General features: G+C 39.3%; 1 protein-coding gene and 1 non-coding gene across 10 annotated transcripts; both read left to right on the top strand.

Annotated features, from left to right (window-relative positions):
* The first annotated feature begins 1,550 nt into the window (after nucleotides 1-1,550).
* Nucleotides 1,551-23,294, top strand: LOC129241376 (dynein heavy chain, cytoplasmic). 9 transcript variants are annotated; one of them, XM_054877652.1, is made up of 26 exons: nucleotides 1,551-1,874; nucleotides 2,846-3,417; nucleotides 3,479-4,313; nucleotides 4,381-4,580; nucleotides 4,640-5,043; nucleotides 5,109-5,214; nucleotides 5,682-5,720; nucleotides 5,937-6,092; nucleotides 6,151-7,075; nucleotides 7,152-7,716; nucleotides 7,779-9,168; nucleotides 9,250-9,372; nucleotides 9,590-10,642; nucleotides 10,982-11,017; nucleotides 11,223-12,010; nucleotides 12,179-12,552; nucleotides 12,615-12,802; nucleotides 12,884-14,079; nucleotides 14,211-14,935; nucleotides 17,767-17,965; nucleotides 18,771-18,888; nucleotides 18,960-19,311; nucleotides 19,398-20,443; nucleotides 20,543-22,480; nucleotides 22,551-22,819; nucleotides 22,911-23,294. In XM_054877652.1, the coding sequence occupies exons 1-26, from the start codon at nucleotides 1,631-1,633 to the stop codon at nucleotides 23,074-23,076; spliced, it is 14,007 nt and encodes a 4,668-aa protein (XP_054733627.1). In that variant the 5' UTR covers nucleotides 1,551-1,630; the 3' UTR covers nucleotides 23,077-23,294. The 9 variants fall into 9 exon arrangements, with proteins under 9 accessions (XP_054733627.1, XP_054733625.1, XP_054733626.1 ...); XM_054877650.1 differs by having other exon boundaries at nucleotides 2,843-3,417; XM_054877651.1 differs by lacking the exon at nucleotides 17,767-17,965 and adding an exon at nucleotides 15,215-15,410 and having other exon boundaries at nucleotides 2,843-3,417.
* A 279-nt stretch (nucleotides 23,295-23,573) lies between these two features.
* Nucleotides 23,574-23,645, top strand: Trnaq-cug (transfer RNA glutamine (anticodon CUG)). The gene has a single exon. It is a non-coding gene; the product is annotated as a tRNA-Gln (tRNA).
* Nucleotides 23,646-26,624: the final 2,979 nt, after the last annotated feature.

Here is a 26,624-nt window from a genome sequence, read left to right as displayed (position 1 = left end):
GATGAACCAACCTACACGAAAAGAAATTAGTATATTTATACTACATTCCCATGGCAGCCGGTTCTACGTTACCGGAATGACTTGGGTTTTTACTCCCGACCAAGGGCTGCCGCCTCAGTACACTAGCCCTGTCTAGTGCACCGTATTTTACCCCTAAAAGAAATTAGTGATTTAGCTTTTCCATTTCAAAAAAAAGATTTTATATATTGACAAATTCTGTTCTATCCAACTCCGATATCAATTTTATGCGGATGCGTTTTTTTTTTCACTAAAACTCCAACAAACAAAAAAGTCAATTGGATAATACGTACAGTCCAGTGTACGGCTTATATCACTTTTATTTGCTAAATTGCATATCTAGTCTATATATCAGGCTGTCTGTCACATTTTCCGATATTTGCAGCAAGTGGTATCTGAAATGAATATTTTTAATGTTCTTTAAATAACATTAGCATAACATGACATAATCCTAAAACAAACACGTAGAATATATAGTGCAAAAAATTTGATTTACTTTAAAAATGTAGGTGTTTTGGTTGATTTGTTAGTCAATATAGCATCAGATATGTACGAACTTACTTACTCATTGCCGAGACCCGATGCTTGTAAACAGAAAGGATTTATATGAGAATCCCGCTGATAAGCACAAGCAATTCCATTTCCAATTAAAACAAAACCAAATTCAGATTTGATTTCTTTTAATTAATTATATCTATCTATTTCCAACAAATTTCAAATACACTGATTCAGATTCAATAAACAGTTATATTGCATTTTGGTTCATTCATTGGGCTCTACATATTTATACTAAATATGTTTTCCTTATTTAATAGTTTTAAAAAGGTCCATAATTTTCGACTGAATGCTCATTGTAACGAAGTCGAGATAGTACTGCTTAATATGTATTATCGATCTCAGCATAAATTTATTTGTAAGGGTAAGTGCAACATTAAATTTCAGTGCCAAAAGTGGGAATGTGTACTTGTATGCAAGAGGTCTTTACACGATGTTTCGTTACTTCTCAGTTTTAGCTATATTTTGTTTTTTGTAAATCCAACTAAAGCGATGCGACATGTTTGGCAAATAACAATCAGCTGTTTGACAATTAGTACTTTATGGTATGGTATGGCTTGAAGTGTAAGTTTAAAATATCAAAACGTGTATCAGCTATATATTTTCAGTACATATTTTTTATATATTAAATCTTATTATGAAATCAATAAAATTGTTATTGGAATTTTTGGTAATTTCTTTTTTAAGCATGTGGCAACCGCAAATATACATAAGTGTTGCCTGCCTTTTGCGACCACAGAAGTGGGTAAAAATAGAACACATGTTTTGTTTAATTTTAATAGTATTTCATCAATTCAATATTTATTTTCATTATATTTGAAATATATCTATTCAGACTTATGATACAGTACATATTTAAGTATTTTACAAACATAGTTTTCATATAATGGTATTCCCTTATTTTGACCTCCTATCCACACAATTGCGTTTACAACACTTTTTTCACCACTGCTTGTTCTTCAATAGCTATTTGCAGACGTAATCAGATTAACTCTTGCGAATTCTTTGAAAATTATAAGAAAACGGAATATTTAGTGCATAAACTAGCAAATAAATTATGGGAGATTCGCTGGAGAACCCCGACACCTCTGTGGAGGCGGTGGTAAACGTGACCATTGTCGATTATGGTGCATTTGCTAATTATATACGAAAAGCAGTGACGATTTTGCTGCCTGAGGAAGATGTTGTACCACCAGCATTAAATGTTGCTTTAGAGGATCTAGATAATCAGGAACGCATAAAAAAGTTTTTATCAGATCCACAGGTGCAAGCATTGTACATTCAAAGGAATTGCTTAAAAGGTAATTGGTGTTAAAATAAGCTAACGGCATTTGCTTTCTATAGTGTATTAGATAGGGAATGCCAACGCCCAAAGTACAGAAAATGGCGTCTAAAGATTGGGTTCTTTTAACGTTCCATTTAATATTAAAACGATCCATTTATAACTAAGGCAATCTGTATTTAGGCAGGGATATTTTTTTTTGCAACAAGTTTTTATCAAAGGTGAAAAGAAAAAGATGAAATCCAATTGCAAAATCAATAAAAATCAATTTTTTCGCTTGGATGATGTGCTTTGTTGGTTAGACATTGTGATGTCACTTTGGCATGAGTCATCAATGTGAATCTAGTACAGAGTAGCTCGTTAACTCTATTACTATTTACATTGTTTTTGGAAGATCTTTTCTTCTAACCGGCATTTTGCTCGGTGATTTTCTTAGTAAACAAATAACGGCTGATATTTGTTTACAATCCGAAGGTGGATGCAAATTTAAACAGCTGCTTTATGTATGTCGCGCACTGCACATGCCATAGGCAACGAATTGGTATACAAAAAATTCTGCGCATACCTGTATGTACTTTTTATTCATATGGATCAATGCACATTGAACAGTACAAGAAAGAAAACTTTTAAGAACTTGCAAGTTTTCATGGCGCGCAACTCAAAAAAGTAAAAAAAGGAAATTGCTAATTACACTGCGATTAAAGCAAAACTGCACTCTTCTTATATTAACTTGTTTCTAATCAAACTTTTTCACTACAGATTTTTAAAAATTAATCTTATTATTTGTTTATTGTATGAGCACAAAGTGTTTTAATGCTTTGAATGGGAATATACTTGAAAATACCTGTTTTTCTTACTGGCAATTCTTACAAGTAAAAATTTATCCAATAAAATATCTTCCTTCAGACTTAAATATCATTTTGCGCTCTCAATTTCCCTTTCCTTGTACGTTTGTAGCACTACTATTAAGTACATAATTTCTTTTAGAAGATGAAAATGAACAACCAGCTGAAGGGGAAGAGGAAAAAGAGTTGGTCAACTATCAAATTAGTAATGATGTTCACTTCACCAACAGCCGTATGGCTTCTTTAGCGTGCATCAAACGTGGCGCTGTGATTGAAGCAGACAAATCGATACATTCCCAGTTGCGTTTGATTAACTTCTCCGATGGCTCCCCTTATGAGACGTTGCATGCATTTATTTCCAAGTCCTTGGCTCCCTACTTCAAGTCTTACGTCAAGGAATCGGGGCGTGCAGATCGCGATGGTGATAAGATGGCACCATCTGTTGAAAAAAAATTGGCCGAACTGGAGATGGGACTCCTGCATTTACAGCAAAATATTGATATACCAGAAATAACATTGACAGCCCACCCTTCTGTGAATGCCGTAATACGCAAATGTGCCGATGAGAATCGCAAAGCAAAAGTGGCTGATTTTGGTGATAAAGTAGAGGATTCATCATTTCTTAATCAGCTACAAAATGGTGTAAATCGTTGGATTAAGGAAATCAAGAAGGTGACTAAATTGGACCGTGATCCATCATCAGGAACAGCACTACAGGTAAAAAGTAATCTGCATGCGGCAGTTATAGTAATATTAATTTTTCATTTTCTATAAACAGGAAATTTCATTTTGGTTGAACTTGGAACGCGCTCTGTATCGCATACAGGAGAAGCGTGAATCACCGGAGGTTGCCCTTACACTGGACATACTGAAACATGGCAAACGTTTCCATGCCACAGTGTCATTTGATACTGACACTGGCCTCAAACAGGCCTTGGCAATGGTTGCCGATTATAATCCCTTAATGAAAGACTTTCCGATTAATGACTTGCTGTCGGCTACTGAACTGGAGAAGATACGCCCTGCAGTGCAGCAAATATTCTCACATTTGCGCAAGGTACGAAACACCAAGTATCCAATTCAGCGTTGCCTCAAACTAATAGAAGCTATTTCACGTGATCTTTCACAACAATTGCTCAAAGTGTTGGGCACACGTCGTCTGATGCATATTCCTTTCGATGAATTTGAGCGTGTAATGAATCAATGTTTTGAAATATTCAGTTGCTGGGACGACGAGTATGATAAGTTGCAAGGTTTATTACGTGACATTGTAAAGAAGAAGCGTGATGAGCATTTGAAGATGGTGTGGCGTGTATCACCTTCACATAAGAAGCTTCAGACACGTATGGAGCACATGCGCAAATTCCGTCGCCAGCATGAACAATTGCGTACCGTAATTTTGCGCGTATTGCGTCCAACAAAGCAAGCACAAAATAATGATGCTAATGCTGTTGAGACCAAACAGCCGTATAGCTTGGAAGCGGCTGATGCCAATGCTATTGAGGAGGTGAACTTGGCATACGAGAATGTGAAAGAAGTGGACTGCTTAGATATAACCAAGGAGGGTTCCGAAGCTTGGGAGGCAGCTGTTAAACGTTATGAAGAAAAAATAGGTGGGTTGCGAAACAATGCTTTTAATCTGAGATGTTTAACAACTAATTAACTGCTACGTTCTTTTAGATCGAGTTGAAGCACGCATCACAGCACATTTGCGCGATCAACTTGGCACTGCTAAGAATGCCAACGAAATGTTTCGTATATTCTCGCGCTTCAATGCGCTCTTCGTGCGTCCGCATATACGCGGAGCTATTCGCGAATATCAAACACAGCTTATACAACGTGTCAAGGATGATATTGATGCGTTGCATGAAAAATTCAAGGTATGATAAATGAAATCCTTCTAACAATAAAATATTACATTATATTTCCCCTTTTTTAGGTTCAATATCCACAAAGCAAAAGTTATCGCCTTTCAACAGTGCGCGATTTGCCGCCAGTAGCTGGTTCGATCATTTGGGCACGTCAAATCGATAATCAATTGACAATGTATTTGAAACGCGTAGAAGATGTTTTAGGCAAAGGTTGGGAAACACATTTGGAGGGTCAGAAACTAAAAGCGGATGGAGACAGTTTTCGCACCAAGCTCTCCATTTCCGAAGTGTTCCAGGAATGGGCACGTAAAGTACAGGAACGTAATTTCGGAAATTCGGGGCGTATTTTCACAATTGAATCTTCACGCTCACGTACCGGACGCAGCAACGTGCTTAAGTTACGTGTCAACTTTTTGCCGGAAATCATTACACTCTCGAAAGAAGTGCGTAATATTAAGAATCTAGGATTCAGGCAAGTGGCTAGAAAATATCTTTTGATTACTGCAAATTTTTAATGTTTACCAAATTCCATTTTAGAGTTCCACTTACGATTGTTAACAAGGCACACCAGGCGAATCAGATTTATCCATATGCCATTTCTTTGATTGAGAGCGTTCGAACTTATGAGCGCACCTTAGAAAAGGTATAATTATGTATTGTTTTTAATTTTGCACTGATTTTACACTCAAACATATGCCACTACACCTACCTCACTAAATATTCTAAAATCATTTAATTTTTTCAACACTTTTCTCACAACACTTATCAAAAAATACGCATGTACTTGAAATCGTGCGCAGCTTGTAAACTCGACGTTATCAAAAAAAAATGTATACATATTTGTTTTGTAAATGCTAGCGATGTTTCGAGCTGATTTTTTATGCATTGATATTTTGAAGCTTTAGTTATAACAAAAACATACTTCATCTAGTTTTGCTTAGTTTTAGTTTTGACATTCAATTCAGTTCCATATTCAATCTCAATTTTGCTTCGTTCTTGATATTACTTCGTAACAATCAAATGCTATATTACTAAATTTTGCATTAAATGCGAAATGAGTCTACTCTGTCTCAACAACCAATATCGAATACCTCCCTTTCTTACATGCAGCTAAGTAATAGGAGTTTAGCACAAAATTCAGTATTCAAGGTAGTGTTGATGTTCATAAATGTCTCTAAAATAAAACTATTTCTATAATCATTTGCACTTAGAATATTTTATTATTGTAATTACATGTAGTAAAAAAGTCCAACAAAATATTCATATTCCATATTTAATGCAATCGCATGCTTAGTACATCAAAAACCACCTTTATGTGTGTTTTTGCAGATTTTCCTATATTTAATTCATTTTTCTTATTGCTAGATTGAAGATCGTGCCAGCATTGTACCGCTTGTGGCTGGCTTACGCAAAGAAGTGCTGAACTTTATCTCCGAAGGCATTGGACTGGTTTGGGAGTCGTACAAGCTCGATCCTTATGTGTTGCGTTTGTCAGAATGTGTCACTCAGTTCCAAGAAAAGGTGAGTTTATGCATTTTCCGTGAGAAATAGTCATTCAAGCATTTTTCTTCCACAAAAGGTTGAGGACTTGCTTGTTGTCGAGGAACAGTTGGACGTTGATGTACGCTCCTTAGAGACTTGCCCCTACAGTGCTGCTACTTTTACCGAAATCTTATCGAAAATTCAACATGCCGTTGACGCATTGTCACTCAAGCAATATTCTAACTTAAACGTTTGGGTAACACGCCTCGATGAAGAAGTTGAAAAGAAGTTGGCGATGCGACTTCAGGCTGGTATTCAAGCCTGGACTGAGGCGTTGACTGGCAGCAAGAAGGAACGTGATCTTTCCATGGACACTGATGCCCCAGCTCAGCCAACACACAAGCTCGGCGGTGAACCACAGATCCAGAACGCCATTCATGAAATTCGTATTACTAACCAACAGATGTATTTGTATCCCTCAATCGAGGAGGCACGCTTTCAAATCATGCAACAGCTGTTCGCTTGGCAGGCAATAGTCACCTCTCAGGTGCGCTTACAGAGCACGCGATACCAAGTGGGCTTGGACAAACATGCGCCACCAACTTACCGCAACTTATTGACTAAATTGCCAGAAGCCATGATTTTGGAGAATGCCTATGGTGCAATTGAGAACAAAATTAGTGAAGTGCGCAATTATGTGGAAGAGTGGTTGCGTTACCAGAGCCTGTGGGACTTGCAAGCAGATACTTTGTATGGTCGTTTAGGTGAAGATGTAAATTTGTGGATTAAATGTTTGAATGACATTAAGAAATCACGAACTACATTCGACACATCCGATACGCGTCGCGCCTATGGGCCTATTGTAATTGATTATGCTAAAGTGCAGGCGAAGGTTACTTTGAAGTACGATTCTTGGCATAAGGAAGCATTGGGCAAATTCGGCACACTACTCGGCAATGAAATGACTACATTCCACTCGAAGGTTTCCAAGTCACGCACTGATTTGGAAATGCAAAGCATTGGTAAGTGTGATAAAGTGTGTGGCAGTTTTATTTATAGATTTTCTGTATTCCATAAACTTTCTTTCTGGCTCTGCAGAAGCCGCCAGCACTTCTGATGCCGTCAGCTTCATTACTTATGTGCAATCGCTCAAGAAAGATATGATTGCTTGGGACAAACAAGTGGAAGTATTCCGTGAGGCACAACGCATACTCGAGCGTCAACGCTTCCAATTTCCCAATAACTGGTTGCATGTCGATAACATCGAAGGCGAATGGTCAGCCTTCAATGAGATCATCAAACGTAAAGATACAGCCATACAGACCCAAGTGGCCAGCTTGCAAGCTAAGATTGTGGCCGAAGATAAAGCTGTTGAAACGCGTACTATAGACTTTTTGAACGACTGGGAAAAGAACAAACCAACTGGCGGCAAAATACGGCCAGATGATGCATTGCAACAATTGCAGTTGTTTGAAACTAAGTATTCTCGGTTGAAGGAGGAACGCGATAATGTCGCCAAGGCCAAAGAGGCCCTAGAATTGCAGGAGTCCGCTATACCCAATAATAGTTCGGAGCGTATGAATGTCGCTTTAGAGGAGTTGCAAGACTTGCGTGGTGTCTGGAGTGAACTCTCTAAAGTTTGGACCCAAATTGACGAGACTAGGTGAGTGCTTTTAATTGATTAAGGGTTCAATAAAACATATTTTAATTTATGCGGACTTTCAGAGAAAAACCTTGGCTTTCGGTACAGCCACGCAAATTGCGGCAACAACTCGAGGCAATGATGACACAACTGAAAGAATTACCTGCGCGCTTACGCATGTACGAATCATACGAATACGTAAAGAAATTAATTCAAAGCTATATCAAGGTGAACATGTTAATCGTAGAGTTAAAGTCGGATGCTCTAAAGGAACGCCACTGGAAACAACTCACCAAACAGTTGCGTGTGAATTGGGTCATTTCTGATCTTACGCTTGGACAAGTGTGGGATGTGAATTTGCAGAAAAATGAAAATGTAGTAAAGGACATAATACTTGTTGCCCAGGGTGAAATGGCTCTGGAAGAATTCTTGAAACAGGTGCGTGAGTCCTGGCTGAGCTATGAACTCGACCTGATCAATTATCAAAACAAATGTCGCATCATAAGGGGTTGGGATGATCTCTTCAATAAAGTAAAAGAACACATAAATTCGGTTGCAGCTATGAAACTGTCGCCTTACTATAAAGTCTTCGAGGAAGAAGCGCTTACCTGGGAAGAGAAACTGAATCGTATAAATGCGCTGTTCGATGTTTGGATTGATGTGCAGCGTCGCTGGGTCTACTTGGAAGGCATATTCTCTGGTAGTGCTGATATTAAAACGCTTTTGCCAGTGGAAACTTCACGCTTTCAAAGCATCAGCTCTGAGTTCTTAGGTCTAATGAAGAAAGTAACCAAGTCACCGAAAGTAATGGATGTATTGAATATACCTGCCGTACAGCGTTCGCTTGAACGTCTGGCTGACCTTTTAGGCAAAATACAAAAGGCTTTGGGCGAATATTTGGAGCGTGAACGTACCTCCTTCCCTCGTTTCTACTTCGTGGGCGATGAGGATCTTTTGGAGATTATTGGCAACAGCAAAAATATTGCTCGCCTGCAGAAGCACTTCAAAAAAATGTTTGCTGGCGTTGCTGCTATTCTGTTGAACGAAGACAACACCGTCATTTTAGGTATTTCATCACGCGAAGGCGAGGAAGTTAAATTCATGAATCCAGTTTCGACCGTGGAACACCCGAAAATAAACGAATGGCTTTCCCTGGTTGAGAAACAAATGCGTTTTACTTTGGCATCGCTTCTGGCACAAGCCGTACAGGACATCAAACAATTTCGTGAAGGTCAAATTGATCCACAGAAATATATGGAATGGTGTGACAGATATCAGGCTCAGATTATTGTACTGGCTGCGCAAATTCTTTGGTCCGAGGATGTGGAGGCAGCTTTGCAACAAGCCTCAGAGAGCAACAATTCAAAGCCAATGCAACGTGTGCTGTGCACCGTGGAGTCAACATTGAATGTACTCGCCGATTCCGTGTTACAAGAACAGCCGCCATTGCGTAGACGTAAATTGGAACATTTGGTACGTTTTCCCTTTTTTGCCATGGGTTTTTCAGATTTCCAGAAGTTTCAATTTATCATTTCATATTTATTTCTATTGTAGATTAATGAGTTCGTCCATAAGCGTACAGTTACACGCCGCTTGATTGCTAATGGCGTCACCAGCCCCAAATCTTTCCAATGGCTTTGTGAGATGCGTTTTTACTTTGACCCACGACAAACTGAGGTAAATATCTCTTTATGCCGCTCGAAACTTGCGTTCAAGCTGTTCACTGCAGCTAGACTGTAAGCATAACATTAAGTACTCGCGCCTTTTCGCCCTGCCTGCTCAAACTGAACGACTCGTGAGCAGCGCGTGAGTGAGCATTTGCGAACTTTGCTTACATCCTTTACTAGTTGAGAAAGATGTTTGTTGATACTATAGAAATTTTTTTCGCACACAGGTTCTACAACAACTTACCATTCACATGGCCAATGCTCGTTTCTATTATGGCTTTGAATATCTAGGCGTACAGGATCGTCTCGTACAGACTCCACTCACTGATCGCTGCTACTTGACCATGACACAAGCATTGGAGTCACGTTTGGGTGGCTCGCCTTTTGGCCCAGCTGGTACTGGCAAAACTGAATCTGTTAAGGCGCTTGGCAATCAGCTTGGTCGTTTTGTGCTCGTATTCAATTGTGACGAGACTTTCGATTTCCAAGCTATGGGTCGTATCTTTGTTGGTCTGTGTCAAGTCGGTGCTTGGGGTTGCTTTGATGAGTTCAATCGTTTAGAAGAGCGTATGTTGTCGGCTTGTTCGCAACAGATTCAAACTATACAGGAGGCGCTGAAATATGAAATGGACAGCAATAAGGAGAGTATTACCGTTGAGCTGGTGGGCAAGCAGGTGCGCGTCTCTCCCGATATGGCCATCTTCATTACCATGAATCCAGGTTACGCAGGCCGTTCCAATCTGCCCGATAACTTAAAGAAATTATTCCGTTCATTGGCTATGACAACACCCGATCGCCAGCTGATCGCTGAGGTTATGTTGTTCTCTCAAGGTTTCCGCTCGGCAGAAAAGTTGGCCTGCAAGATCGTACCATTCTTTAAGCTTTGCGATGAACAACTTTCCAATCAAAGCCACTACGATTTCGGCTTACGTGCGCTCAAGTCGGTATTGATCTCCGCTGGTAATGTAAAACGTGATCGCATCATGAAAATCAAGGAAAGCTTGCGTCAACGCGGCGAAGAAAACATTGATGAAGCCTCTGTGGCTGAAAATTTGCCAGAGCAAGAGATTCTAATACAATCGGTGTGCGAGACAATGGTTCCCAAGTTGGTGGCAGAGGATATTCCTTTGCTCTTCTCGTTGCTGAGCGATGTCTTCCCGAATGTTGGCTACACACGTGCTGAGATGAAGGGTCTAAAAGAAGAGATACGCAAAGTGTGCCAAGAAGATTATTTGGTGTGCGGCGAAGGCGATGAACAGGGTGCTGCTTGGATGGAGAAGGTAAATGAGGACGTTATGACGTTGACGCTATTTTTTGTGTAGTTTTTATGTTTAGTTAATGTGTTGGTGCAGCGTGTGGAAGCTATGAAGGAGTGATTTAAATTTTTTTTATTAGGAATATGATTTAATGCTTTTTCGAAAAAAGACTTATTTGGAGCACCTCCTTCGCACGAATATTTGAGATTGCGCTATTTGTATTGTGTGTAAATTGATGTGTATACTTAGTGATTCAAAATTAATTTTAAAAACTTTCCTAATGTATGCACTTTAATATTTAATTAATGCTTGCTTTTCACGCGTAATTACCGAAAATCACAATGAATAACGTGTATAAAACAGAATGCGCAAGGATTCGGTGAAACCTGGGTGGAAAAAGTAAGATGCTTAACCCTTTCCAAATGCCTTAAGTTATTTTTCCAATTATAATTTTATATTAAGCAAGTTTAATTAGACGAAATTGTATTGAGATTCCTTGATATTTTTACTGCTTGCCAAATTGATCTATAAGAAATTTAAGCTTGCTCGATATCCTATATGCTAAGCGCTTGTACTAATAACATGATAATTTCCTTACCAAAAGGTGCTTCAATTATACCAAATCTCTAACCTCAATCACGGTTTGATGATGGTGGGCCCATCCGGTTCAGGCAAATCGACGGCATGGCGTACATTGCTCAAGGCTTTAGAGCGCTTCGAGGGTACTGAAGGCGTAGCACATGTCATTGATCCCAAAGCAATTTCGAAGGAGGCACTTTATGGTGTCATGGATCAAAACACACGCGAGTGGACCGACGGTCTGTTCACACATGTATTACGCAAAATTATCGACAACGTGCGCGGTGAAATCAACAAGCGTCAGTGGATAATTTTTGATGGTGATGTCGATCCCGAATGGGTTGAGAACTTGAACTCCGTGTTGGATGACAACAAATTGTTGACATTGCCAAATGGTGAACGCCTTTCACTACCACCCAATGTGCGCATAATGTTTGAAGTACAGGACTTGAAGTTCGCAACACTCGCTACAGTTTCGCGTTGTGGCATGGTTTGGTTCTCGGAGGATGTCCTGTCCACAGAGATGATATTCGAGAATTATCTCTCACGATTGCGCAGTATTCCACTGGAAGATGGCGATGAAGATTTTGTGGGCGTTGTTAAACCGTCAGCTTCTACTAAAGATAAAGAAGAAGAGGTGTCACCTTCATTGCAAGTGCAGCGCGATATTGCATTGTTGTTGCAGCCATACTTCTCGGCAGATGGCATTGTGGTGCGCAGTCTGGAGTACGCTATGGAACAAGAGCATATTATGGACTTTACACGCTTGCGTGCACTTAGTTCGCTCTTTTCAATGTTAAATCAAGCCGCAAGGTAAGTAAAATTGTTTTCTCATTTTTTAAGCAAATGATAGTCGGGTCATAGTGCTGGTCACTGGCACAGCCGCTAAACAGAATTATTTAAAAACGAATATCATAGCTGTTATAACAATATCAACAACCAAAATTTGCTTTAAATAATTGCTGCATTTATTTTCTTCAGAAATGTGCTCGACTTCAATGCACAACATCCAGACTTTCCTTGCTCCGCCGACCAACTGGAGCAGTATATACCGAAGGCACTTATTTACTCAGTCCTCTGGTCCTTTGCTGGTGATGCTAAGCTCAAAGTGCGCACTGATTTGGGTGATTTTGTTCGTAGTGTTACTACGATACCACTGCCAGGAGCCGCTGGCGCACCTATTATCGACTACGAAGTTAGCATGAATGGGGAATGGGTTCCATGGTCGAACAAAGTGCCGGTTATTGAGGTCGAAACCCACAAAGTGGCATCACCAGATATTGTTGTGCCCACTTTGGATACTGTACGTCACGAATCGTTGTTGTACACCTGGCTGGCAGAACATAAGCCTTTGGGTTGGTTATAAAAAAGTAACAAAATATTTTTTATTTACTGATATTGTCTTATTATTTTTTAGTACTATGTGGACCGCCTGGTTCTGGTAAGACTATGACACTTTTCTCAGCATTGCGTGCTCTACCAGACATGGAAGTGGTTGGTTTGAATTTCTCATCAGCCACAACACCAGAGCTTTTGCTCAAAACTTTCGATCACTACTGCGAATACCGTAAGACACCTAATGGCGTTGTACTCTCCCCTGTACAGGTATATACATAATTGGCGGACATATTGTTTTTTATACTAATAATTATAATAATAACCTTTTCGTGTTAATACTCAATCTAGATTGGTAAATGGCTAGTACTTTTCTGCGATGAAATCAATTTACCCGATATGGACACCTATGGCACTCAACGTGTCATTTCATTTTTGCGTCAGCTGGTCGAACACAAAGGTTTCTATCGCGCCAGCGACCAAGCATGGGTCTCTTTGGAGCGCATACAATTCGTGGGCGCTTGTAATCCTCCCACAGATCCAGGGCGTAAACCACTTTCACATCGTTTCCTACGTCACGTACCCATCATCTATGTTGACTATCCGGGCGAAACTTCGCTTAAACAAATCTATGGCACTTTTTCACGCGCCATGTTGCGCATGATGCCATCATTGCGTGGTTACGCTGAACCACTCACCAACGCAATGGTTGAATTTTATTTGGCATCACAGGATCGCTTTACACAGGATATGCAGCCGCACTATGTGTACTCGCCGCGTGAGATGACACGCTGGGTACGCGGTATTTGCGAGGCCATACGTCCGCTTGATTCGTTACCAGTGGAGGGTTTGGTGCGTTTGTGGGCGCATGAGGCGTTACGTTTGTTCCAAGACAGGCTGGTTGAAGAATCAGAACGTCGTTGGACCAATGAAAATATCGATATTGTGGCACTTAAACACTTCCCTGGTATCAATCAGGAGGAGGCATTGACACGCCCCATTCTTTACAGTAATTGGCTATCCAAGGACTATACGCCAGTCAATCGCGAAGAATTGCGTGACTATGTCCGTGCACGCTTAAAGGTCTTCTACGAAGAGGAGCTCGATGTGCCGCTCGTACTGTTTGACGAAGTTTTGGAGCATGTTTTGCGTATTGATCGTATATTCCGTCAGCCGCAAGGTCATCTATTACTAATCGGTGTGTCTGGCGCAGGCAAAACTACGCTTTCGCGTTTCGTCGCCTGGATGAATGGGTTATCTATCTTCCAAATTAAGGTGCATAACAAATATACTGGCGAAGATTTCGATGAGGATCTGCGTTGTGTGCTGAGACGTTCTGGTTGCAAGGATGAGAAAATTGCATTCATTTTGGACGAGTCGAATGTATTAGATTCTGGTTTCTTGGAGCGCATGAATACGCTGTTAGCTAACGGAGAAGTGCCCGGTTTGTTCGAGGGTGATGAATACACTACGCTGATGACACAATGTAAAGAAGGCGCCCAGCGCGAGGGCTTAATGTTGGACTCCAGCGACGAGTTATACAAATGGTAGGACTGGAAAATTATTTAAAATACAATTTTTTTCTTCTGAATTTAAGCATGTCTTAATTAACTACCTCAAAGAAGAAGTAACTTGATACTTTTCCTACTTAATTGATTTTTCTTTATACTATCTTTAGGTTCACTCAACAAGTTATGCGCAACTTGCATGTGGTCTTCACCATGAACCCCTCTACAGACGGCCTAAAAGATCGTGCTGCCACCTCACCAGCTCTTTTCAATCGTTGCGTACTCAACTGGTTCGGCGATTGGTCCGATTCTGCGCTCTTCCAGGTGGGCAAAGAGTTCACAACACGTGTGGACCTGGAAAAACAAGGCTGGACAGCACCCGACTTCTTCCCATCCGTGTGCCCCTTGGTACCAGCTCAGCCCACACATCGCGATGCTGTCATCAACAGTTGCGTATATGTGCATCAAACGCTCCACCAGGCCAACGCACGCCTGGCCAAGCGTGGTGGACGCACAATGGCCGTCACGCCACGTCATTATTTGGACTTCATTCATCATTTTGTCAAATTGTATAATGAGAAACGTAGTGATTTGGAAGAACAACAATTGCATCTGAACGTAGGTCTCAATAAGATTGCCGAAACTGTGGAGCAAGTGGAGGAGATGCAAAAATCTTTGGCCGTCAAGAAACAAGAACTACAGGCGAAGAATGAAGCGGCCAATGCTAAATTGAAGCAGATGTTTAAGGATCAACAGGAAGCAGAAAAGAAGAAGATACAATCACAGGAGATACAGATACGCTTAGCCGATCAGACGGTGAAGATTGAAGAAAAACGTAAATATGTCATGGCCGATTTGGCACAAGTAGAACCGGCTGTGATAGACGCGCAACAAGGTAAACGCTTAATATATAGCTGTTGAAAGTAAAACATTAACAGTTGATTTAAAACTTAAGAGTGTTAATTTTAATTTAGGCAACTTGATTAGCGGATAGTTTTCAGGTTAATTTAATATTTAAATATTTTCTAAAAAGTATCTCACACCATGTGTGTGTGTGTTATATTGCAGCAAATTTTAACACTGGTGTATTTTTTAATTTTATATTTATCACATTTATTGTTTTTTTTTCATCACTGTTCAATGTGCGTTTTTTGAAAACATTTTACTACTTTAGCTGTAAGCGCCATTAAAAAGAAACACTTGGCCGAAGTGCGTTCCATGGCCAATCCACCGGCTGTTGTCAAGTTGGCACTGGAATCAGTCTGTGAGCTGCTCAGCGAGACTGCCACCGACTGGAAGGCGATTCGTGGCATACTTGTCAAAGATAGTTTTATACCGTCCATTGTTAATTTGAAAACTGAGAATATCACGTACGGCAATACAGATTACTATATTTTAAAGAAAAAAAAAATCATATAACATTTATAATATACACATTAACTGAACTTAAAGCTATATTAAGGGAACAAAATTCAAAATTTTCACCCACACACATGCCCACCTGCATATATTAACTATATATACTACACACCCGAAACATGCCACAAAAAAAATTAAAAAAATATAACATTTGTTTACACACTTTTCACTCATTTCATCCAAACATCAAAATTGGTTTAATGTGGCTGTTGTAATAAATTATACATATATTTTAGCTGTGGAGCAGTACTGTGTAATACATATGTACATATGTATTATTTTTCTAAAACATATAATATAAATAACTGCTTTACTCTCTGATTTCCGATTAAACAGAAAATTTTTTTTTGTTTACTGATTACTTTTGCATCGTCCATTTACGCACCAAATAATGCATTCATCACATTTTGCATTTGCTAAGCAAAAATATTAATTTAAATAATTACCGTTAGCTATGTGTGACCTAATTGTTTTAATATTTGTACATTGAATATATAATAAGTAATTTTCTGTATTATAAATATCTAATCTAAGCTCAATTAATATGAAGCTCCTTAATATTCTTGGGGTATTCACAGTTTTCTCCAGAAGTAAAAATGTGGTAACTTGGAAAAGCGGTATCGTTGAAACTGTAAGCATCTCTTTACTAATTTTAAATTATAAATTTGCCTTTGTCGTGAAATTGAAAATTAAACGGAACAAACTCCACGCCCGAGTGGTAAAGAGAATATATTAAAACTATGGTAAATGTAATGGTCATAGTCTAAGATTCGAATAAGTGATGCAAGGCAATATTAAACCAAAGCATTTACTTTCATTTGTATGCAAAACAAAAACAAACAATGTGACCACCTGGTAAAATATGTAAAGTTAGAATGCGTCAAAATTAGCACACCAGATAAAGTAGAACTGTGAGCACCCTAATTATATTATTTGTTTTTGTTAGCATAGGTTTGTCTAATAATACAATAATTAATAATAATTTATGCATTTAACAACTATAAAATATAAACTGGCTAAGAGTTCTGAGCAAATAATATTTAAAAGCTGGACGGAAATCTTTTAACCATTTTAGTTTAGCGCGCCAGCAAAAAAAAAATTAAAATTTAGCTAAAATTTCACAACATAGCCTGCAACAGGCGCTATCAAAAGGCTCATCTAAGTTCACATCAGCACCAAGCAAAACCGACTCATAGGCATGGCGGCAAGCAATTCAAGGGGGCAACTCCTCCAGACAACGAGTTTTGAATATTTATTATCTTAAAATAAATTACATATTAATATTCATGCTTAAATGAATATATAATCTAAAATTAAAAAAAGGCGGCGTTACAGCTGCTTAAACGTGGCTCCTTTAATTTGTGCCGTGGAATGTATAGCCTCTTGTAATCAACTGAAATCAATAGAAAATTTTCATTAAAATAAGTTGTTCCGCCTTGCACTTACCTATATTTAACAAGCAAAATGTAAATTTTAAGTGAAAAAGAAAAAAATTACACTTTTTTAAAAACAAATTGATCAAAACAATATTTTTAGTGATAATTAATATAAAATTTGAGGTACATGCAAAGGCCAATATGCTAAAGAATATCCTTGTAAAGTTTGAAATTGATATCTTGATTACTGTTTGAGTTATATTCAACAGCGCGGAAAAAACGTATTTCGAGAAAAACGCGATTAAAGTTTTTCTTCTTACGCATCTCTCGTGCGACATTCATCACTTCACTTTCCATTAAGCTTAAAACATTGAAAATATAGGTATTCTTCAGATGCAAATGAATGTTTAAAGCAAAAAAAAAATCAAATGGAAAATTTGAAAGTGCTGGAGAAGCTGCCTGTCTCCCTTAAAGGAGCCCAAAATATGCACAAAGGTTTTTGGGGTGAAAATAAAGAAGTAATGAAGTTTCTCTGTAATTCGCAATTTAGATATTAAAAATCTTAAAATAGTATATTTGCATCAAAAAAAGAAGGAAAACATAGCAAACCGTTTAACATCAGAGCTCTTATAAGGTCTATATTAATTAATACTAAAGTATATACGAATGAATGTATGTGTCCGCAGGTTTTGGCTAGGATAGATCTTAACTTATTTATACTTCGACGTCGGCAATACAAAGGATACTGGATTGGATTTGCATACAACAACACTCCACTAAACGTATCATTGCAAAGAATTTAATTTCCTCTTAATTTACTTTAATATTTAATTAGATTGATGAACGTTAATAATTTTACTAAACGAGTCAGTTCGTAATTTTATATTACTCTTACTCACCACACACTCCTACCCCGCTTAATTCACTTTAGCCGTTAAATCGATCCGAAAGCAGCAGCTTGTTGAAGTCCGTACCATGGCCAATCCACCATCGGTGGTGAAATTGGCTCTGGAGTCAATCTGTCTGCTACTGGGTGAGAATGCGACCGACTGGAAATCAATTCGTGCCGTTATAATGCGAGAAAACTTTATAAATTCAATTGTATCTAACTTCAATACTGAAAATATAACGTAAGCATGACAACAACAACAATATAATAAGTTAATTTTTTTACACCTCCGTTGTTTTTCGTATTTTTTTGTACTCTTTGAATGAGTTGTGCAATTGATTGACCGTTTTAAATATTTTAATTGACATGTAAAGTTATGGAAAAATAATTTTTTAGTGCTTCTCCAAGAGTAAAATTTTTAGTTTTAACTTTGCTTAGCTGGAAAGCAGGACTAAACATAAGAACATTGGCTCTAAAATTGTATGATCTATTTCGCCTTGAAAATGTTTACTCTGTTGTTAAAAAAAAAAACCGTAATTTTTTTTTATATTTCTTTTCCAATCAATCGCACAAACTCTCATTCGTTTGTGTTAAAGCAATATTCATTTTTATAATTTTTAAATTGTTAATTTTTTTGTTGTAGTTTTATTTTTTATTTACGAAGTCTAGTTCCCACCTTCTTCTGCAATTGGATATACGCGTTTTCGTAGTTTTTGCCCTAGCGTTGCGAAATACTCGTACATAAAAGCGTTTGGCACTTGGTTCGAGTTAATTTGATTTATGTATTTTATTTTTAGTTGTATTATAATATAATTGTTTCGGTGGTGGTTTAATTTCTCTTAACGTTACCTACTTTATGCCTATTAATTTCGTTGAATTCCCCACTTTGATTTTGGCTTTTATTTTTTATTCTTGTTAGTAGTAAATGCTTTGCTTGCATACCTCACACTTTGATTGGTGATTTCATCATTACTCTACAAACAATAAGCCACTATTTGAAACTGATAGAATATTTATTTTCTGAATTAAAAAATTACCATCTATAGCGATGAGGTGCGTGAAAAGATGAAGAACAAATATCTAAGCAATCCTGATTATAACTTTGAGAAGGTCAATCGTGCCAGTATGGCTTGTGGCCCTATGGTTAAATGGGCTATTGCACAGGTACATACAAATGCGTGTGAAAAAATATAATAAAATAAACACGTGCACTTATCTATTTTGGTAATTTTCAGATCGAATATGCCGATATGTTGAAACGCGTTGAACCGTTGCGTGAAGAACTGCGCTCGCTAGAAGAACAAGCGGATGTGAATAAACAGAGCGCAAAAGAGACTAAGGATCTGGTTGAGCAACTGGAACGCAGTATTGCCGCCTACAAGGAAGAGTATGCACAGCTCATCTCGCAGGCACAGGCCATCAAGACCGACTTGGAAAATGTACAAGCTAAGGTCGATCGGTCTATTGCTTTGTTGAAGAGCTTGAATATCGAACGCGAGCGCTGGGAGTGCACCAGCGAGACATTCAAGTCGCAAATGTCTACTATTATTGGTGATGTTTTACTGTCGGCAGCATTCATTGCATATGGTAAGATTCCAGCAAATGCTGAATGTGTTTCTGAAAGTATGAATTTTCGAATCAAACTAACTAAATTTATTGCGACTTGCTTACAGGCGGCTACTTCGATCAGCACTATCGCTTGAATCTGTTCACCACTTGGTCGCAACATCTGCAGTCGGCCAACATACAATATCGCTCTGATATGGCACGCACCGAATATCTTTCCAATCCCGATGAACGCTTGCGTTGGCAAGCCAATGCTTTACCAACGGATGATCTGTGCACTGAGAATGCCATCATGCTTAAGCGTTTCAATCGCTATCCACTCATTATCGATCCTTCAGGCCAAGCTACCACTTTCTTGCTTAACGAATATGCTGGCAAAAAAATCACAAAGACCTCCTTCTTGGACGACTCCTTCCGGAAGAATTTGGAATCTGCGCTCCGGTTCGGTAATCCTTTGTTAGTGCAAGATGTGGAGAATTACGATCCAATTTTGAACCCCGTGCTCAATCGCGAATTGCGTCGCACTGGTGGTCGTGTGCTGATCACACTCGGCGATCAGGATATCGATTTATCGCCTTCATTCGTCATTTTCTTGTCTACACGTGATCCAACAGTGGAGTTCCCACCGGATATTTGCTCACGTGTCACTTTTGTCAACTTCACTGTTACGCGCAGCTCCTTGCAGTCGCAATGTTTAAATCAAGTTCTGAAGGCTGAGCGTCCAGATATCGATGAGAAACGCTCAGATCTCCTGAAATTGCAGGGCGAATTCCGTTTGCGTTTGCGCCAGCTAGAAAAGAGTCTGTTGCAGGCTTTGAATGATGCGAAGGGTAAAATTCTTGATGATGATTCAGTGATTACTACGCTCGAGACGTTGAAGAAGGAAGCTTACGATATCAATCAGAAAGTCGATGAAACTGATAAGGTTATTGCGGAAATTGAGACCGTCTCGCAACAATATTTGCCATTGTCCGTTGCTTGCAGCAACATTTATTTCACAATGGACAGCTTGAATCAGGTGCATTTCCTCTACCAGTATTCACTGAAAATGTTCTTGGACATCTTCTCGACTGTGTTGTACAACAATTCGAAATTGGATGGCAAGAGCGAGTATGCGGAGCGTTTGGGCATCATTACCAAAGATCTGTTCCAGGTTAGTTATATTTTGTTAGGGAAAATAGATCAAACCTCGTAAAATAGAGCTTTAAAATTTGTATCTCTAAAAATAATCATTATTTTTCTTCGATTTCAGGTCTGCTATGAACGCGTGGCGCGTGGCATGCTACATAATGATCGGCTCACTTTTGCATTGCTGATGTGCAAGATTCATCTTAAAGGCACTTCCGAACAGAATCTGGATTCTGAATTCAATTTCTTCTTACGCAGCCGCGAGGGTCTTCTTGCATCTTCGACGCCTGTAGATGGTCTTTCAGCAGAGCAAATAGAAAGTGTCAATCGCTTACAATCACGTTTACCCATCTTCCGCAAGTTGATCGAAAAACTCAGATCGATGCCCGAAATCGGCGCCTGGTTGCAGCAAAGCTCACCTGAGCAGTGTGTACCGCAATTGTGGGATGAGTCAAAGGCACTCACACCCATCGTTAGCTCTATTCACCAGCTGTTACTGATACAAGCTTTCCGACCGGATCGGGTTATTGCCGCTGCTCATAAGGTGGTCGATGCTGTATTAGGCCTTGATTTCATGCCGAACGCCGAGAAAGAACTAGACTTGGCCGCTGTTGTGGACAAACAGTTGAACTGCAACACACCCGCATTACTGTGCTCAGTGCCCGGCTTTGACGCCTCCGGACGTGTGGACGACTTGGCTGCTGAGCTGAACAAACAGATCTCGAGCATTGCCATTGGTTCGGCTGAAGGCTTCAATCAGGCCGAGCGCGCCATCAACATGGCCTGCAAGAGCGGTCGCTGGGTGCTGTTGAAGAACGTTCACTTGGCGCCGCAATGGTTGGTACAATTGGAGAAGAAGCTTCACTCCCTGCAGCCACATTCTGGCTTCAGATTGTTCCTCACCATGGAGATCAATCCCAAGGTGCCGGTCAACTTGTTGCGCGCCGGCCGCATTTTCGTTTTCGAACCGCCGCCAGGCATTCGCGCTAACTTACTGCGCACTTTCTCGACGGTGCCAGCGGCGCGCATGATGAAAACACCTAGCGAACGTGCACGCCTTTACTTCTTGCTGGCATGGTTCCATGCCATCGTGCAGGAGCGTCTGCGCTATGTGCCACTTGGCTGGGCCAAAAAGTACGAGTTCAATGAGTCGGATCTGCGCGTCGCGTGCGACACGCTGGACACCTGGATCGACACGACCGCAATGGGTCGCACAAATTTGCCGCCGGAGAAGGTGCCATGGGATGCATTGGTTACACTATTGTCGCAATCCATCTACGGCGGTAAAATTGACAATGACTTCGATCAGCGCTTGCTGACCTCATTCTTGAAAAAACTATTCACTGCGCGCAGCTTCGAAAGCGATTTCGCTCTTGTGGCCAATGTTGATGGCGGCGCCGGCGGTCAGCGACATATCACCATGCCCGACGGCACACGTCGAGATCACTTCTTGAAGTGGATTGAGAATTTGTCCGACCGCCAGACGCCTTCGTGGCTCGGATTGCCCAACAATGCGGAAAAGGTGTTGCTAACAACACGCGGCACAAATTTGGTGAGCAAGCTATTGAAGATGCAACAGCTGGAGGATGACGACGAGCTGGCCTACAGTGTGGAGGAGCACGCCGAGGCGGCTAATGCCAATGCGACACGGCAAGAAGATGGACGCCCATCGTGGATGAAGGCATTGCACAATTCGGCAACTGCTTGGTTAGAGCTCTTACCCAAAAATTTACCTGTGCTTAAGCGTACTGTAGAGAATATCAAAGATCCGTTGTACCGTTACTTCGAACGTGAGGTCACTTCTGGAGCTAAATTGTTGACAACTGTCATTTCCGATCTGCAGGATGTAGTGTTGATTTGTCAAGGCGAAAAGAAACAGACCAACCATCATCGATCAATGCTGTCAGAGTTAGTTCGTGGCATAATACCAATAGGTTGGAAGCGTTATACCGTGCCACTGGGTTGCACCGTTATACAGTGGATTACTGATTTCAGTAATCGTGTGCAGCAGTTGCAAAAAGTGTCCAAACTAGTGTCGCAAGCAGGAGCCAAGGAGTTACAGGTGAGTGCAAATTAAGCAATTTTATTATAAATTATTTTGTTTTGTTGTTATATTACACCATATTCTGCAGACATTCCCTGTTTGGTTGGGTGGCTTATTGAATCCTGAAGCTTACATCACTGCAACGCGCCAATGCGTAGCACAGGCTAACAGCTGGTCGCTAGAGGAATTAGCCTTAGAAGTAACCATCACCGAGTCGGGCTTAAATCCCGATCAAAAGGATAGCAGTTTTGGAGTGACAGGATTGAAATTGCAAGGCGCACAGTGCAAGAGTAATGAGCTACTATTGGCCTCGACAATTATGATGGACTTGCCGCTCACTATACTCAAATGGGTCAAGTAAGTATAAGTCGTTGATTTTGTTTCAAATCGTTTTGTATAGGATTATTTTTTAACAATTTTTTTTTTTTGTTTTGTTCACTATTTGCAGGGCGTCTACTGATACTCGCGTTAGCAAACTTACTTTGCCGGTGTACTTGAACTCCACGCGAACTGAGCTTTTGTTCACCGTTGATTTGGCGGTAGCTGCCGGTCAAGATCAACATAGTTTCTATGAACGCGGCGTAGCTGTGCTCACCTCGACTGCTTTGAATTAAATCGTGCAAATGATAGTAATTGAAAATTATATCCTCCAATTGAAAATTGGCAATGCTATGCACGATAACCAACATAAATTTATTACTAACATAAATTAATGCACTTAAAAAGTGATTTTTGCTTCAATGTAACACACTTAATAAATCATATTCATTATTAAAAGTATTAAATACTCAAGCATTCAATAAAAGTTATTAAATATGCATGCAAATATAAATGCTTGTGTTTTTTTATTACGTCGGCAGGTATGAAAAAGAATGCAATTAAGGAAATAATAGGGACATTTATATTCGCAGTATTCTCAAAATTCTTTTTATGCGACAGCGCGCATAGAAAGTACGCTGACCGAAAGTGAATTGAAATTGTTGGCAATCCTGGTTTACCTGCATCCTCAATCGATACCAGCAAGAATGCACTTTTCTGTTATCTATTCGTTAACATTTATGTTGCCTATCTGTTGCAATAAATACTTTTGATAACAGGTGTACCGTTAAATGGTTCCATGGTGTAATGGCCAGCACTCTGGACTCTGAATCCAGCGATCCGAGTTCAAGTCTCGGTGGGACCTAAGTCAATAATTTATTTTTTTTCTTATTTCTTGCAAGAAATTATATGAAAAACTTAGAGGCTGAATTTTGTAAATATTGCGTATACGGCATGGGTACTAAATATTTCACAAAACATTTTCTCAGCAGATATAGTATGTACTTATCTACCAGGATGTAGAAAAGCTCCAAACTCCATTGCTATATAAAAAGGAAAATTAAAAAAAATTTTAAATGTCTTCGAAATGGTATTTTGAAATACGCTAAAAACTCTGGGTTTTGTGGTTTGGCGGAGTTTCTACATTTTGTTTTAATGATAATTTAAAAGGCTAATAGATGTATGTAAGCATATATAGAGCCTTTCATGTTTTTATTAGTGGGATGCATTTTTCAGCTCCTTTTCATATGCACGCGTTGGCTGGAATTTGTAAACACTGGCTAAATCTGTGTGCCAGCAAATAACAGCCCTCAGACCCCAAGTTTTTTTAACGATTGATCCAGTTGAATATTTTGTTAAACTCGCAGCATTAGGTGATAAGCGGTATTGGGCGAGTTATTTTAAAGCGGCAAGGGAAGAAGCCATTGTCGTGTAAAGCAGTTTTCATCCTTTTGCCTCGCCACCTGCCCAAAAATACTCTTATTTTTATTCAGACGCAAACCTTAGCGTTGCTGCAGTTTTTACGATATCCTTTGGAGAGATTTCTACCTAGTGCTGAATTCATTAAATTACGCGCATGTAGGGATATTTGTTAGCATGAAAAATGCCTCAATAATATTTGGGAATATTTTTGGAACTTGCTGAGTGCAGGAATGTTCGAAAATGCCTAAAATGTCCTGAAATCTGGTACTCAAACCTTAGATGACGTTAAAGCAGTGCACACAGTCGCTCAAGCAGTTCAAACGGACATTTTGTGGAGAAAATAGTCCTTCTGTGCCAAATAAACTTATTTAAAGAAGGATTGATATACTTTTGTGGGGTGGAATTTCTCCAATTTAGGGGTAGTTTTTCTGTGCTGGTTTAACTGTGGTGAATTTTTTAAAGTGAGCCTGCGACATTGGATATTTAAACTTAGTTTAAGTGGAAAGCATAGTTAAAATAGCAATGAAAAACTGTCCCTAAATATAATTATTTTAATTCTGTTGATTAAGTCGAAAGCCCGAAAGCTATCGCTTTAATATATAAAAGTGGAAAAATTATTAATTAGTTGTTACAGTTGTTACTAAATTTTATTTATAAAAAACTCGTGCACACAAAACACAAAAAAAAAACAAAAATGGATTGCATTTGCGTTATTTTGAAATTAATATACCTATTTTCCATTAAAACAAGTAATTTTTCTTAAAGGTCAAGATGAAATTGCTATCTTTGTTCTGCTCCTTTGCAATGATCTTGAATGTAAAATATTGTGTTGATACAACACTTTAAAAAAATTCCGTCATCTGCATTGTTTTGGTTGGTTGGTTGGTTTAAGGGTGACCCCGCATCGGAGTGCCACGTAGACCGCAAGTTGGGTCCGTTGTGTTGCCCTAGAGCTCATTATGTTATATGATTTCCCCACCTAGCCGAGATTTTTATTGTAGATTTTGGTCAAAGAATTAATTCGTTTCGAGAATTTGATGAGAGATTCGATTTTCAGGTTCGAGAGTACTGAAAGATTGTTTTGGTCTGCATTGTTTTGCAAGCGCTATGGCCACAACAAAGCTGGCCTTTCATCGAAAACAGTCTACGCCTGTTATTTCACCCGAAGAATCAGTAATATGTTGCTCTTGTGAGAAAAAGGCTTATTTAATCGTCAAATTAGGCGTTTTCGCTGTCTAGCAGCTACAGCTTCGTAACTGCGATGGCCAGTAGGATAATGCCTAATACTTCTCGCGTTTTATTCTAAATTTACAGAGTAAACACTTTATGTTACCGAAATAGTTTTCGGAAAATACAAATTTTTCTTCCCACTCATATTTCTTCCCATCGCATGCATAAATTTTAGCGCCTTCGCTGTCAACAGTAGTGAATCAACATTTTAGCGAGCATTAGAAAACAGACTTTAATAGTTCAGAGTGCATTGAGAGCTTTTGCCCTGTGTGTGTGATCTAATCTCTGTGAGAGCTTTAAAATTCTGCGCCCGCGGGCTAGGCAAAGAACGTGCACAGGTTGAAACACATTATATATATAATTGGCGCGTACACCCCTTTTGGGTGTTTGGCCGAACTCCTCCTCCTATTTGTGGTCTGCGTCTTGATGTTATTCCACAAATGGAGGGACCTACAGTTTCAAGCCGACTCCGAACGGCAGATATTGGCAGAAATACACTCGGAGGTTTGCCATTGCCTGCCGAGGGGCGACCGCTATTAGAAAAATGTTTTTATTAATTTTGGTTTCATCGAGATTCGAACCAACGTTCTCTCTGTGAATTCCGAATGGTAATCACGCACCAATCCATTCGGCTACGGCGGCCGCCTGTTGAAACACATTGCGGAAATGAAATATCAAAGGATAGAAAAGGTTTTTTTCTAATAGCAGTCGCCCTTCACGAGGTAATGACAAACCTCCGAGTGTACTTCTGTCATAAAAGAAATCATCTGCTGCGCGGAGTACGCACTATTGGGCTCCCCATTTGTGGAATGACATCAACATGCATAGCACAATTTGGATGAGGAGCTCGGCGAAATGCCCCACTAAGAAAAAGTACATGTATATAAGTACCCACATATATATACACTTATACATGGTGTTAAAAAAATAATTTAAAATATTTCAGGAGGTAAAACTATCGACCAAATACTGGTTTTGAAATTAAATGGAGCTAGAGAACTTGTAAATTTTCAGATATTATCACAACATACCCATTTCGGATTTAGTATTATTGGAATTAACTTTAAAATTTCAACTTTTCACAAGTAGAAAAAAATTGTACATTTTGTGACAAATAATTTTTTAATAATCAGTATATTCGCTTTTTTATTTGATACAAATTTCTACATGCTTTTCCAAGTTTTTAAACGAA

This window comes from Anastrepha obliqua, chromosome 3 (genome assembly GCF_027943255.1).
Source record: "Anastrepha obliqua isolate idAnaObli1 chromosome 3, idAnaObli1_1.0, whole genome shotgun sequence".
Classification (NCBI taxonomy): domain Eukaryota; kingdom Metazoa; phylum Arthropoda; class Insecta; order Diptera; family Tephritidae; genus Anastrepha; species Anastrepha obliqua.
This window is presented reverse-complemented; position numbering and strand designations above follow the sequence as displayed.

Coding starts and splice junctions, on each gene's coding strand:
- LOC129241376 (XM_054877650.1), top strand. CDS start 1,631: ATGGGAGATTCGCTGGAGAACCCCGACACCTCTGTGGAGGCGGTGGTA. Junction 11,018..11,222: donor GTGAAACCTGGGTGGAAAAA/GTAAGATGCTTA, acceptor CCTTACCAAAAG/GTGCTTCAATTATACCAAAT. Junction 12,011..12,178: donor ATGTTAAATCAAGCCGCAAG/GTAAGTAAAATT, acceptor TATTTTCTTCAG/AAATGTGCTCGACTTCAATG.